General features: G+C 32.5%; 5 protein-coding genes across 7 annotated transcripts in view; 4 read left to right on the forward strand and 1 right to left on the reverse strand.

Annotated features, from left to right (window-relative positions):
• Positions 1-1,451, forward strand: part of LOC108576603 (sideroflexin-2) — a 6,378-nt gene extending 4,927 nt beyond the window's left edge. The window contains 5 exon segments of the mRNA XM_017939620.1: positions 183-328; positions 411-477; positions 561-660; positions 810-857; positions 1,223-1,451. Coding sequence (XP_017795109.1) covers positions 183-328; positions 411-477; positions 561-660; positions 810-857; positions 1,223-1,337 — 476 coding nt within the window. The 3' untranslated portion in view covers positions 1,338-1,451.
• A 636-nt stretch (positions 1,452-2,087) lies between these two features.
• LOC108576605 (anaphase-promoting complex subunit CDC26-like) lies at positions 2,088-3,434 on the reverse strand. Of its 3 annotated transcripts, none has more exons than XM_017939622.1 (2): positions 3,407-3,434; positions 2,088-2,310 (listed from the first exon to the last, which is right to left on the reverse strand). In XM_017939622.1, the coding sequence occupies exon 2, from the start codon at positions 2,304-2,306 to the stop codon at positions 2,088-2,090; it is 219 nt and encodes a 72-aa protein (XP_017795111.1). In that variant the 5' UTR covers positions 2,307-2,310; positions 3,407-3,434. The 3 variants fall into 3 exon arrangements, with proteins under 3 accessions (XP_017795111.1, XP_017795113.1, XP_017795114.1); XM_017939624.1 differs by lacking the exon at positions 3,407-3,434 and adding an exon at positions 3,322-3,398; XM_017939625.1 differs by lacking the exon at positions 3,407-3,434 and adding an exon at positions 3,358-3,377.
• On the forward strand, positions 3,303-5,330 carry LOC108576604 (inhibitor of growth protein 3). Its single transcript, XM_017939621.1, has 6 exons — positions 3,303-3,376; positions 3,818-3,889; positions 3,992-4,354; positions 4,420-4,837; positions 4,916-5,114; positions 5,214-5,330. Exons 1-6 carry the CDS (start codon positions 3,349-3,351, stop codon positions 5,328-5,330), a joined length of 1,197 nt encoding a protein of 398 aa, XP_017795110.1. The 5' UTR covers positions 3,303-3,348.
• A 1,627-nt stretch (positions 5,331-6,957) lies between these two features.
• On the forward strand, positions 6,958-8,766 carry LOC108576594 (trypsin-3-like). The gene is made up of 6 exons (XM_017939609.1): positions 6,958-7,063; positions 7,440-7,534; positions 7,631-7,869; positions 7,992-8,222; positions 8,308-8,509; positions 8,599-8,766. The coding sequence occupies exons 1-6, from the start codon at positions 6,958-6,960 to the stop codon at positions 8,764-8,766; spliced, it is 1,041 nt and encodes a 346-aa protein (XP_017795098.1).
• A 988-nt stretch (positions 8,767-9,754) lies between these two features.
• LOC108576607 (protein cereblon) lies at positions 9,755-12,208 on the forward strand. The gene is given in 7 exon segments (XM_017939627.1): positions 9,755-10,080; positions 10,348-10,463; positions 10,704-11,036; positions 11,207-11,441; positions 11,535-11,680; positions 11,767-11,988; positions 11,990-12,208. Coding segments are annotated over 7 exon segments (1,215 nt in total). The 5' UTR covers positions 9,755-10,037; the 3' UTR covers positions 12,110-12,208.
• Positions 12,209-13,584: the final 1,376 nt, after the last annotated feature.

Consider the following 13,584-nt stretch of genomic DNA (forward strand, 5'->3'; position numbering starts at 1 on the left):
AAAACCTAAAATTTTAATTAAAAAAAATTAAATCTTAGAAAAATTGAAACCTTCAAGTTTCAATCTTAAAGTTTCATGCTTAAAAAAGTTGGTACCTTAAAGTTTCAACCTTAAAAAGATTGAAATTTTACAATTTTGATTTTAAATAACTTAAACCTTAAAATGACTTTATTTATAACTGTACAAAAATTTTGGTATTTAGCGTTACGTGCCATTCGCTGCTGTGGCTGCTGCAAACTGCGTGAACATTCCCCTAATGCGTCAGAACGAAATCAGCAATGGGATCGACATCTCTGACGAGAACGGCAATAAACTCACGAATTCGAAAGTAGGTTGCATTTCGTATTCACGATGCAATGTATGCAATATTGTGTATCGATAAAGAGAGTTGAACGTACGATTCATTTCAGCTCGCGGCTATCAAAGGTATCAGCCAAGTAGTCATCTCGAGGATTGTTATGTGCGCGCCTGGCATGCGTAAGTGAACGTTAAGTAAAAATATAAAATGCAAGATCAAACGTAATTTATGTTGATATAAAACTGACGTTTGTATGATTCAGTGATTCTGCCGCCTATCATGGAACGATTGGAGAAATATCGTTGGATGCAAAGGATCAAACTGTTGCACTTACCTATACAAGTCTTGTTAGTTGGTTGCTTGTAAGTACTTATATTAATGGTTTCCTTTCTTTTCTCTTCTTTTTGTTTCTTTTTTTTTTTTGTTCTTTGAACTGGTTATCAAATTTGATAAAGTGGTTTCAAGGATGAATATGGATGGAATAATAAGGTATTGCTCGTTAATATTTCAGCCTGACGTTTATGGTGCCCACAGCGTGCGCATTATTCCCGCAAAACTGGTAAGATTTATTATATTTTACGTGTATTTTATTAACCCGCTATCTGTACGTTCAATTACACGCCAGTTTTATGTCGTTCGTTTGTCACGATAATGACCAATCAAAATAATTAAAGCTTGACATTTTTTTAATACAGCCTATTTTAGTAAGTTTTAGTATTAAGATATATGTATAGATTCCGAATTATGTAACTCTTACCCGAATTTATTCGAAACGAGCAACACGACCTCTTTTAACAGTTAAAGTTAACCCATTAATCATTTTTAACGCTGAATATTCAATTACTGTCGCAACAGTTAATATATTGATAAATATTCTGTTTAAATGTACTCAGGTCACAAATGTATTTTGAATATGTTTTATAGCTCAATTAAATCGAGCACTTTGGAACGTTGGGAGCCCGAGAATTACGAGCTTTTAAAGAAGAATTGTCAATCCAAGGAAATACCCACGCGCTTGTACTTCAACAAAGGTCTATAATGCATGGGAACTATAGTCGTGGTAAAATATATACTCGAAGGTGCTCCTTTAATCGCCCTGTACGGGATAGCTAGCCGATTAATAATGGAATTGAATAAGTTTTCTCATATAATACATCGGCGGGGTATACTTGTAGATTTCTGCTGGTTCAGAGTATGAAGAACACGTTCTAAGGAGAACAATAACTACGACAATATTGCATTTCGAATCATTCTTATTCTCTACAGCAATAAGTTTTATTTGTAAGTCTCATTATATATGTATATGTGCTATATCATGGCATTTTAATACTCATTGTGCATCCTCATCAATAACGATCGCCTCTCACGATAGAGATAAACGATACAACCACTGACATATAGTTTGTAAATGTATAACTATCTTTTTGCACGCGAAACATTTCATATGGCAATAACTTCTTTTGACTAAACGCTCAATCGTTTTGTTTTAATTCAATTAGACAGGCGAACGTATCTGTTAATTAATTAACCCACGATTACGCAATGTAAAACACAGTATATTGTTTAATCACTCTATCTTAGATCTTATACGACTGTCGATGTTCCATTGTTACTACCTTCCTGAACTGTTAAACGTTACAAAAGAACGCTGCCATGTATATTTTAGTAACATTACAATAAATACTCTGAAAACTGAGTTTTCAATGGATCCCTTTTATTCGATCATGAATTTTATTTAATTATACATTTAAAAAATTTAATCTAGAACATGTACGTATTAGGCGAAGAATTATATGTTGGGCCGAGAGTGTGTAGCTTGATTCTCTTGCGGCATATAACCGATGCGTTCTTGGATTTCACTTTGCGGCACTTTACCACCCCACGAGGGAGGATTGAATGTTGGCTGTCTTTCAGATTCTTTCTTAGCTTCGAGAGCTTTCCTCATTGACTCGTATTCTTGCAAATCGTCCAGTCGTAAGTCGATTCTCGTCGGGCTGCGCCGTATCATTTTACTGAAAAAGAAGTTCAACGCACCTTTCTTTTAGCATGAAAAAGTCTTGTTGCACGTCGATCGGTATGTGAGAAATGTCGGTAACGAAGAACATACACAAATGGACTAATACTTTCTTTAACCTTTAAAACTACGCAACTCTGTACAACATAGTTGTACACGAAAAATTCATATCCTATTAAAATCTTTCGTTTAAAGAAACAACACGTCAAGGTTTCTACAGTAATTTTTGCTTTCAAACCGTTTATTCTTGTTAAAGGTAGACGAAAATTTGATAGATTTGAGAATACATTTTTCCTAGGCGTGCAACATTGTTACTAAAGAATTTTTCGAATATTCTATAATATTAGACATATCTAATATAGATACAAGATAGACAATCTTATAAAACATACACGTTAAATTATTCTTGCATAAGATACATTGTAAATTTGTTACATTAGTTGAACAATAAATTTTTTTCAGTACTTCTGAACATTCGATATCATAAGCACAGAATACGCTTGAATTTATTACAGTATCAATGGACGTATTGTTAGGAGTTAAAAATATGAAATTTAAAGAGTGAAATAAGTACAAAGTAAAATTAATCCGGCAGAAGACAGTGACAAAGTTTAACATTAATGCAATTATTTAATTCAAAGACTGAAATATAAAACAATTTGCACGGGGTACCAAGACTGTATAAAGACACCCCTGAACGTTAGGTTAAGATGGCGGATTACAAGGAATAGATAACTGGCCAGTAATAATTCTGAAATAAATAACACTATCAAGAATGCATAGATTACTGAGCCTTTTATATTCGCGAAAATGACATATATCCTACGATATTTCATACGAATCATTCATAGATTCGCATCATTTACAGAACTATCGTGAAAATGTGGGTACAACAAGGGATTTGGCCGCCGTAAACACGCTTCCGATCGAGTGCTACAATTTTCGTTAATTTTGCCACGGCGGCAAGCACTCCCCCTTAGTAAATTGTAAATAATTGTAAATTAAGCACCAGGCAACGAAGCGCCAGCACGAAAGGATGCTTTACTTGGAAGATTATGTCGAAAGTACGTAAAAACGAGCCATGCTCTGCTTACCCAGCTTCTCAAGAAAGTTACTAACTTTCCCGAATATACTCTCTCATACAAACATGAAAAGCTTTTCTCAAAGCAAATATCTTAGTAGATATTGTGTTATCACATATAATAATTTAAATGTTGTTTTTTATTTTATCGTAGGATTAAATATCACGTAGTATGAGCTATTACTTTACATATCGTTCTGTATAAATTTTAGGTTAGTTATATGTTTTCCGAATGGTCAATAATTCCTCTGCTCTTACTAATATATTTTGGAGTTATACTTCAACTTGTAATATTTGCTATGAATACGGCACGAATATTGTAATGACTGCATTAATTAGATAAATGCTACTTGTTCTTAATTATTTTTTCCTCTTTATTTTGATTTTGTTTGGTTATGTTGACCTTGTTCTTCTATGGTTTCAGTGATCGAGCACCTGCCACAAGAATTGAGAGACCGATTCACAGAAATGAGAGAAATGGACTTAGGTGTACAGAGTATGTACATTATCATGCAACATAAAACCACCAATACATATGTACATGAAATGTACTTATGTTATTTATAAAACATGCTAATGAATTTTTCAATTGTTGCAGATTCAATGGACAGTTTAGAAAAAAAAGTAAAAACATTTTTTGCAAATGCAAAAAAAATGAAACCTAGTGAAAAAGAAGCAGAATATGAAGCCATTAGAAGAGAGTATTACAAGACTTTGGAGGATGCAGATGAGAAGGTGCACTTAGCTAATCAGATGTATGACTTAGTAGATAGATATTTGAGGAGATTAGACCAGGAATTGCACAAATTTAAAATGGAACTAGAAGCAGATAATAAAGGTATCACAGAAATATTGGAAAAGAGGTCATTGGAGTTAGATCAACCACCCACAAATAGTAGTCAAAAAGAGAATCGGTATAGCTTTACACCATCCAGTAGGTCAAGAGACAATCACAGTCATTGTGAGTAAATTTTATTGCCAGTTTAATATACGGTACGATATTTTGTAATTATATAAATTTTTCAGCTCGGGCAGAAAAAAGGAGAGATTCAAATGCATCCTCTACTTCAATAGAAAAACGTTTAGCTATAGAAAAAATTTCCCCAAGTCTTCCTGAATCGCGACCAGCTTCTGCAAATTCAGGACCAATTATTGCCGCTACAAGCGTGCCATCTACCCCTACAGCAATCGCAAATTCCGTCGGCTCTGTGAGTTATAATCTCGGGCACATAGGAGCTGGTGGAAATGCCATAGCGGCTGCAGCATCACAGGCAATTGCTGCAACACAGCAAATGCAACAGGGCAGACGTACTGCCAGCTTAAAAGCTAGTTATGAAGCCATTAATACCGGGGGTGTACATGCAGCAGAGTTTAGTAGAGAATTGGCTGGTGCTGCTCAAACTGCCATTGCAGCTATACAAGAAACAACTAAGAAGCATAAAAAGTATGCTTGGAAAATTAGAGTAACATTAACAAAAGGTTGATGTATATTTCTTTTAACCAATATTATTGCTCATTTTAGAAAAGTAACAACTGCTGTCCCAAGTTCGAGTGTAGTTGCTGCTTCTGTTCAGCAACCCGTATCACCTCCAGTTATAACTACGAATACACAAGTCGTAGATTCGGATAATCCCGATTGGACTTATGATCCAAATGAACCAAGATATTGTATATGTAATCAAGTATCTTATGGGGATATGGTTGCCTGTGACAATTCAGATGTAAGTCCAATTCTTCTTTCTCATTATGATTCTTTATCAATACAACAAGAATGTTTTGTATTCATCAAGTTATTCTTTTCTTCACACCTTTTTTTACAGTGTCCTTTCGAATGGTTTCATTATCCTTGTGTGGGTATCACTGCACCGCCAAAAGGCAAGTGGTACTGTCCTCAATGTACATCTTCTATGAAGAGACGCGGAGGTCGGAAAAACTGATTGTATTATAATCAGTGCAAATACAATGAGAAAAAATTGATACTACCTCTTAGGCACTGTCCGTCAAGTACCAACTTAGTTAGGAAGCTATTAATTCTGATTTTATATGACTTTTTAAATATGTTTAAAGTTTAAGTCGTGATCTTATCTGGTCTTGGTCTTGTCCCACGAAACTTGAATTTCTGTTTCTAAAGCAGAAGAGAGCAGTTTTTTTACTGCATTTTGTAGGTATAACGAGAGGATCAGATGGTGCAAAAAGTGGGCTTCGAACAAATTCCGTTTTACGAGATTTTTCGCGTACAAGTATTGCAAATATTTTTTAATACTTTTTGCACCATCCTATACCGCGACCACATTAGATAGTTTCTACGAATTTACATTGAAAGGTAATCCTTTTCCTCTGGAAATACACAATACGATTCATCGACTGAGACACCAGAGGCGGTTTTCACTGTGAATTTTTCGAAATTTACGTTTTTAGTTCACGCGATGTCAGACAATTGTCGAGCAAATCTTCGTGTATTTACGACTCGTGTTAGTTCAGACGTGCTTAGTGTCTCGCTGGATTGACGACTGTGCGAGCAATAACGTTTTAAGTGTTCTACGCTTTCCGAAGAGGAACGACGCGAGAAAGAGAGAAAGAGAGAGAGAAAAAAACAAATTGTGAGAATACTACTTTCGAAATGAAAGAATGTAGCAACTTGATGTATAAATAAAGCGAACGATGCAGATTTATTATCTGTGTTATTATCATTTGCAAACATTTCCTTACACTTATATATTCATGTTCCTATTTTCTAAGTATTGAAATAAATATTCCTTATTTAAATATATTCAATTTTCAAATAATTTTCTCGTTCGTGATTGTAACTCACTACGTCATCGGAATATTTAACTTTTAAGGGAATTCCAATATCTTATTGTTTTTGGGTCACTCTCAGCGTTAACCACGAGTTTTACTAGCAAACCACAAGAGCGCGTTAAACTTATTCCAACAACCTAGCCTTCGAAAAAGATGTCACTACTAAAGCAATTTTATTTTTCACAATCTCGTATCAGGACAAGAGAAATACGATTGTTGGTAATAATTTATAGCCGGCAATTTTCTATAAAAAACTTGGCTGTATTTAAAACATCGTTAGAGCCATACTGTAAAAATATGAACGACATGGAAAAACCAACGTAATTACCACATGATTCATAACGCAACCACCGGGAACCATGATTATTGACCTTCTTCACTTTAGATCACGCCTGACCTTGCCTCTCGTTCCACTCGAACATTTTTACCATGAAAATCGAGTGACATTGCGACACGCTTTTCATATATGTATAAATGAAGACATAATTATGATCGGAAGTAATTTGCGCTTAAATTGCCCGGTGATATATTTTACACCGTTACATTGTTGTGGCAAGGATTAATGCATCTCTACCTATGAAAGGCCGAGTATTATTTTCGTTCCGAAAGGATGTACGAGTTAATGCGCTCCTTTAAATGTCACTGTAGGGTATTCTAGTTGTATATAAATCAACGAATGCCCGTTGGTTAAAAAGTCTCGCCATTCTTCAACTCTGTGCACTTTCGTCTATTCGTTATAGAAAATTGATCAGTTGCTGCTCGATCATGTTCGGTACATTGCTGACGTTCTTCTTCCTGTCTATCCTAAGGAATCACGTTCTCGCACAGGAGGCGATTGTTTTTGACAGTATGACGACAACTATGTCATCAAGTATGTAAAACACTTAAAAATTAAGTAGTATCAATTATCACTAGCTTGTCTTAATAGTTAAAAATATGGACTTTGTATTTAGAACTGTTTTAAAGTTGAATTACTATTTTTCCTCACTACCGGAAATTACTTCGAAAGTCAAATTTTTACTAAACATTTTTTTTGTTAAGTTAGCATTCTTTCCATTTTTATGAAAAAAATTATATCGAATATTTAAATATATTTGACGAATGAAATTTTTGTTGAAAATTCAAATACAGCAAAATCGTATTGAGATAGCATCGAAAGATGTCTTCCGGTTTCTATGAAATTTGATTCAAATATTTTATATATCGTTTGCATTAATTAAAGTGAGAAAAATTCAATTCTTTTTAAGGTAACAACATGAATAACGGCATGTCTTGCTGTTGCGTTTTAGCAGGCACTTGTCCATCCGTCAATACAGGAATCGATATTCGAATTGTTAATGTAGTATGTACAAATAATTACTCAAATTTTTATTGTAGTATGTACGAATAATTTACAAATTTTTCGTAAAATGCATTGTACTATTTTTAATTTTTCGAGGTTTCTAATTGTTCCGCTGGACAAGTATATTGTTGCACACGTACTTCAGGAAATTTGGTCGATACTTCTTGCGGTGTTAGAAAAATTCCGGAAAGTTCACATCCTCAGGGTCAAGCCAGTTACGGTGCATATCCATGGCAAGCTGTGCTTTTAACGACTAATAACGTTTACGTCGGTTCTGGCACTCTTATTAGCCCAAATCATGTGCTAACTGTTGCTCACAAAGTAGAATCTTACATGTGAGTAAATTACAGGAATGACATGAATAAAATAATAATTTTTAATACTCCACAGCATCTTGTGTATTTTATATTTTAATATGATAGACTTAGCACTAAAAAGTACATATTTTTTATTCAAGAAATGGAGGACTTAAGGTGAGACTAGGAGAATGGGATGGACAGTCTACCAGTGAATCTTATTCAACTAAGGAATATTCAATTGCAAAAATATCTGTGCATCCTCAATTTAATTCTGTTAATCTTCAAAATGATGTAGCTTTATTAACTTTGAGTGGTACTGTTCCTATTTCAAGCAGTCCCAATATTAACACTGCATGTTTTCCTTCAGGAATACCTGCAGATTATACAAGGTAAAGCAAAAACTTTCACTTAATATTACATTCCATTTGGTCATTACTGTATAATGTTTTTTATAAATATATGTTTTTCTTCAAGATGTTGGGTGTCAGGTTGGGGGAAGGATGCATTTGGCATGAATGGCAAATACCAAAGTATAATGAAAGAAGTGGATGTACCAATTATTGATCAGTCAACCTGTCAAAATTCTCTTCGACAAACTAGACTTGGACAGAATTTCATTTTAAACAAAAATAGTTTTATATGTGCAGGAGGTGAACAAGGAAAAGATGCATGCACAGTAAGTTGTTAAAATACAACAAATACTAATTTTTATTGCCTATTGAAAGTATAAAATAAAATGATCTATTCTAATTAAAATTCTTTTAGGGTGATGGTGGTTCACCATTAGTATGTCAAAATGGGAATGGACAATGGCAAGTGGTTGGAATGGTTGCATGGGGTATTGGTTGTGCAACCAGTAATGTTCCTGGTATATATGTAAATGTATATAATTACATTCCATGGATCACACAACAAATAAGTCAAAGCAAATAATTATGCAAAACATAATAAACATAATTATTATCCAAAGATTAATTTATTTGAAATACTGTATGACTTAGCACATTATTTATAGTAAATTATAATTGTTAGTTTATATTTCTTTATGTTATTTGTACAGCTTTTAGAAATTTTAATTTTGTCAATACCTCATAGTGCATCTGTACAAGTATACTTATGTGAAGAAATCTGTACATGACTTACTAAATATACTATTATGCAAGTATTACACCTACATATATTTTTTTTTTTTTCAAAACTTCCATATTTCTTTAACAAATAACAATTCATTAAAAAAATAATGTTGGATAACCAACCGTTTACCGATAGTGAATCACGGAATTACGGAATCACTCTAGAAACAGTACTGTAATAATAGAGATAGTAACCCTGCAAAAACAAATTACTCATCAACTCGCTGACTGTCCCTTCAAAGTTCTTTCTAGCAATTTGTCACCAGGGCCGAGTTCACCTCCACCCCAAAATCCAATCCTTATAAATATACCTATAAAATCCCTTACAGAGAGAGTTAGTCCGACACACATCACAGCGAATACAACATTTTCTTCTCTTCGCGAAATTCGCATCTTATTATATGAAAATCTGCGTGTACAAAGTATCACCGTTGCAAATAAATATAATCGGCGTCTACTTTCGCACCCGGATTCCCACAATAATAACTATTTGAAACTGTAGTTAAAATACAACAGTTAACTTTATGACTCATCAAGTTTTTAGAGTGGCAAAGTAACAATTTTATTGTAAACTTTATCAACTTCAAAACTTCCGTTCTATTCTAATTTTACATCCACGATAACAACAATATCATATTTTCCTGTGCATCTTCCGACGACAGTGTCCCATTTCATACGTAATATGTAGTAATATTTTTAAACTACAGCTATGAAACTGCATTTCGAAACTGCATTCTTCCACGAATAATTCAAAGCAGATGTCAGTCGCATTACATTTTACATGTAAAATAAGCTTAACGTGTACAGCGTTAATAAAATGAATTTTAATTCAGAAAGAAATTGTTTTTTTGATACATTAATTAATTAGTGTTTAGGTGTAAATTTTTGTTTAAATAACAAGAACATAACTTATGAACTTACATATACATGACGCTTCAGTCATGAAAACCATAAAGTGCATTCTACCTAAACACCAGAATTGCGGATAGGGGGCTTATCGTGTTTGACGTTTGTAGGTGAAAGAGTACTGGTTGTTTATAAATTTTCGAGCCGAAGGATACGTAAATATCAATGGATTCCAGCACAGACGACGATGGAACATATAGCGATTTGGGTATACATTTTTATCACTTACATTTAAATATATTAAATTGATCCTAAAGAATTAAAGGTTATGTACTGAATTTTTCACATATTGTATTAAAATACAAAAATCCTTGTTTGTCAATTGTGTATAAAACGTAAATTGTATCCTTTATGTTTCATATTTTATCATATTCTTGCATTATTCTATTCGTAATCATTCGAAGTTTCTTATGTGTATTCATAAATTTTTTATTGTAAATGAGCAAATGTGAATTTTAATACAATTGTTTTGCAGAATATCCGAATTATAGGCAATATAATGTCGAGGAGGATTATTCAGAGGAAACTACAGATGAAACATCTGTGTCTACTGAAAGCACTTTTGATCTAACATTACCTGCAACACATTCTGTAAGCCTTCAACAAGTGTTTATACATTTACAATAGATACCTGTTTTTAATTTTAAATACAATATATATGTTTATCTATACCCATTACACCAGACAAAGATTTTATGTGATCTGCATTTGAAATTTTTATTATGGTAATACTTATTTTATAGATACAATTTTTATTTTTTAAGCTTACTTATAGTTTATATTAATTTAATAGTATTTGATCAATGTTTTTGATAATATGTAAATTATTAGTATTTAGGACCCAATTTAGAAGAACTTAGAGGAAGGACAATATTAGATGATGGAATTTATGTGAACTTACCATTGTTAGTGAAACAATCTGTTGTGTTGTTTCCTGGACAAACACTGCCTATGACAGTAATTGATGCACAAACCATTGACATGATAAGAACATGTCTTGGAAATGATAGAACACTAGGTGTTGTATGTTTAGGATACGATAGAACAGCACCAGTGGGCACAACTGCAGAAATTTATGAGTGCATGTATGATGGTCCTGAACAAGGTTTTCGTTTAAAAGCCAAAGGCAGACAAAGATTTAAGATTCTAAGACTTATAATACAGGTATGCTCAAAATATATGTTGAAATATACAATGTAATACTTTATATCATAGTTTGTTCACTAATGTTAGTGTTTGTATCAAACAATTATTTGATATTAGGCATTTATTTGTCAATAAAATTAAAAACAAAAATAAATCATTTTTCAATTACAATATAACATTTTTTAAAGTAAATTTCCCTTGTCCATACATTTATTTGTTTTAAAAATCACTTCTTGGATGAACGTTTGGCTTCACTAGATCATTTACGGATAAATCCAAAAAATGAGGAAGATTTGAAGAAACAAGAAAGAGTAGAAAATTTAGATGCTGCAGTAACTCCGTGGCCTGCCTGGGTGTACCGGCAATACGATCCATTAAGACTATCTTTAAAAATACGACAATGTTTGCAGTTTATCGGGAACCGTAAGTATAAATATTTTTCACAATTTTTACACAGTGTGTCGTAAATATAAAATTGTATATGAATTGTATTTAAAACTGTTTGAACAATTCTAGGAGGAAGTAGTATACCAGAAGATCCTGCAGAGTTGTCATTTTGGGTTGCTCAAAACTTATTGCTCGATGACAATGAAAGAATTGTTTTATTAAATTATGACTGTGCAATTTCAAGGCTACAAAGGGAAATTAAATATTTAGTAGATGTATGCAAAATTAATTTCTATTAAAGCTTTAAAAATTAATCGATATGAAATTATTAAAACTAATAAATCATATTTCTCTTTTGCAGGATAAAATATTTATTTGTTGCAATTGTGATTCTTATATTGGAAGGCAATCAAATATGTTCCCAATGAGTAAAGAGGGCCCATTGGGTACTTATTGTAATCCTGCTGGAATTATACACGAGATTGTGACTTTATATCACGCGCAGGGCCTTATGCTAAGTCGTACTAGCCCACCTTCAATAGAATATACGTGGTTCCCAGGGTAAGAATTCTTTTTTCATATAAGCAATGTGCAAAAATTGCGGTGCTTATATGGGTTGGAAGTTTACAGCGGTTGAAAGTAATTTAAGACCCAAGGCATTTTGGGGCTTGACACGTAAAAGTTTGAAAAATAAAGAGAAGTGAGCAGACAAAAAATTGAGTGGTTCGAAGGTTAGTTTAAGAATTCCGGTGCATATTTCCAATACTTTGTTAGTATTATATCATTACATGCAATTGTTTGTGCTGCCCTTTTTCCTTGAGCTTTCAATAGCAATAATATTAATTTCTTCAATATAAAAACGGAGACTACAAAACATAATCCTAAAGCAGTTACATATTATGAACTTCCAATTGATTGAAGTACAGTATACAAATTTTGAAATCTGTATGTATATAGAATTTAATATTCTAAAGTCCGTGATTGATATAAAACAGTGTTGATTTATATATAATCTTATGTCATATCTATATTACACATAAGATGTAAATTCAATGAATCAATATATATTGAAAAAATGGGTGTTTAAGCAATATATAATTCGTAACTCAAACTTTTTATGTAACTAGTCATCATGAGATACATACATCCATTTCTAACATTGGTATAGTAATGTAATAGGAATTTGTCTACATACTTTGCATAAGAAGTTCGAGAATCGGGCCTTGTAGATGTATAATAGTAACTGCATACGAATATTTTACGGTGTAATGTCTTCACTTAACATGATGAAATAGTGATAAGACCATAATGGAAAGGTAGTATTGATTTTTCCCTGTCAATGTGTAGCAGTTACATATTCTTCTTTTTATATTATTATTTGAGAAGTGCGTGTATATTCGCAGAATAAGTTTAACACCATGTCATCTATCATCATTATATTAAACTTCAATAACTATATACGAATTATAAACAAAAATATAATACATGTTATTGGAATATAATATTTTGTTATTTGTACATCAGAATTTAATAAATGTGAATTTTAGGTGAAATGCGCAGTTATTTACATATATTAATCTTATTACTTATTTAGAAAAGGGATGTAACTTTTTTATATCTAAGGAAATTATTAGTTGCTTTAAAGTTAAAAAAGTGTGTTTAGATGAAACACATAAAAATATATAGTACAAAGAAAGGTAAGAAAATGAATTAAAATGGATATACAAAAGGAAACGAGAGGATATTGTAAATCAAAATGCGGTTCTTCATTCATTTCTTGCGCATGTCGTATATTTCTCGATTACCTTAACTCAATTAAATTTGTTATAATTATATCTTTATCTCAATCATATTCTCTTGTATATGTATCGTGTTTTCTTTAGTCGCGTTGAATCAGCAGATATGTTTAACAATCTGCCACAAAAATTTAATCAGCGATTTAATCAACGATAACGCTTCGCACTGTAGTACTATCATTCAGACATATTTCGTTATATATCGTATTCATTTCGTATGTACTCTCGAGATTCGGATACGTTGACTCATTTATGTTCATCATCTCGACAGTTGCTAGTCGTTTCCTGAATCCTATGTGTGTCTGAATACTATTCGATTCTTCCGATTTTAATTCCTAACCCAATCAAATTTTAATATTTTTATTGCGTTGTTAGCTGAATAC

Source organism: Habropoda laboriosa, unplaced genomic scaffold (assembly GCF_001263275.1).
Source record: "Habropoda laboriosa isolate 0110345459 unplaced genomic scaffold, ASM126327v1 scaffold385, whole genome shotgun sequence".
In the NCBI taxonomy this organism is placed as follows: Eukaryota; Metazoa; Arthropoda; class Insecta; order Hymenoptera; family Apidae; genus Habropoda; species Habropoda laboriosa.

Coding starts and splice junctions, on each gene's coding strand:
- LOC108576605 (XM_017939622.1), bottom strand. CDS start 2,306: ATGATACGGCGCAGCCCGACGAGAATCGACTTACGACTGGACGATTTG.
- LOC108576604 (XM_017939621.1), top strand. CDS start 3,349: ATGCTTTACTTGGAAGATTATGTCGAAA. Junction 3,890..3,991: donor AATGGACTTAGGTGTACAGA/GTATGTACATTA, acceptor CAATTGTTGCAG/ATTCAATGGACAGTTTAGAA. Junction 4,355..4,419: donor AAGAGACAATCACAGTCATT/GTGAGTAAATTT, acceptor TAAATTTTTCAG/CTCGGGCAGAAAAAAGGAGA.
- LOC108576594 (XM_017939609.1), top strand. CDS start 6,958: ATGTTCGGTACATTGCTGACGTTCTTCTTCCTGTCTATCCTAAGGAAT. Junction 7,535..7,630: donor ATATTCGAATTGTTAATGTA/GTATGTACAAAT, acceptor TAATTTTTCGAG/GTTTCTAATTGTTCCGCTGG. Junction 8,510..8,598: donor AAGGAAAAGATGCATGCACA/GTAAGTTGTTAA, acceptor AAATTCTTTTAG/GGTGATGGTGGTTCACCATT.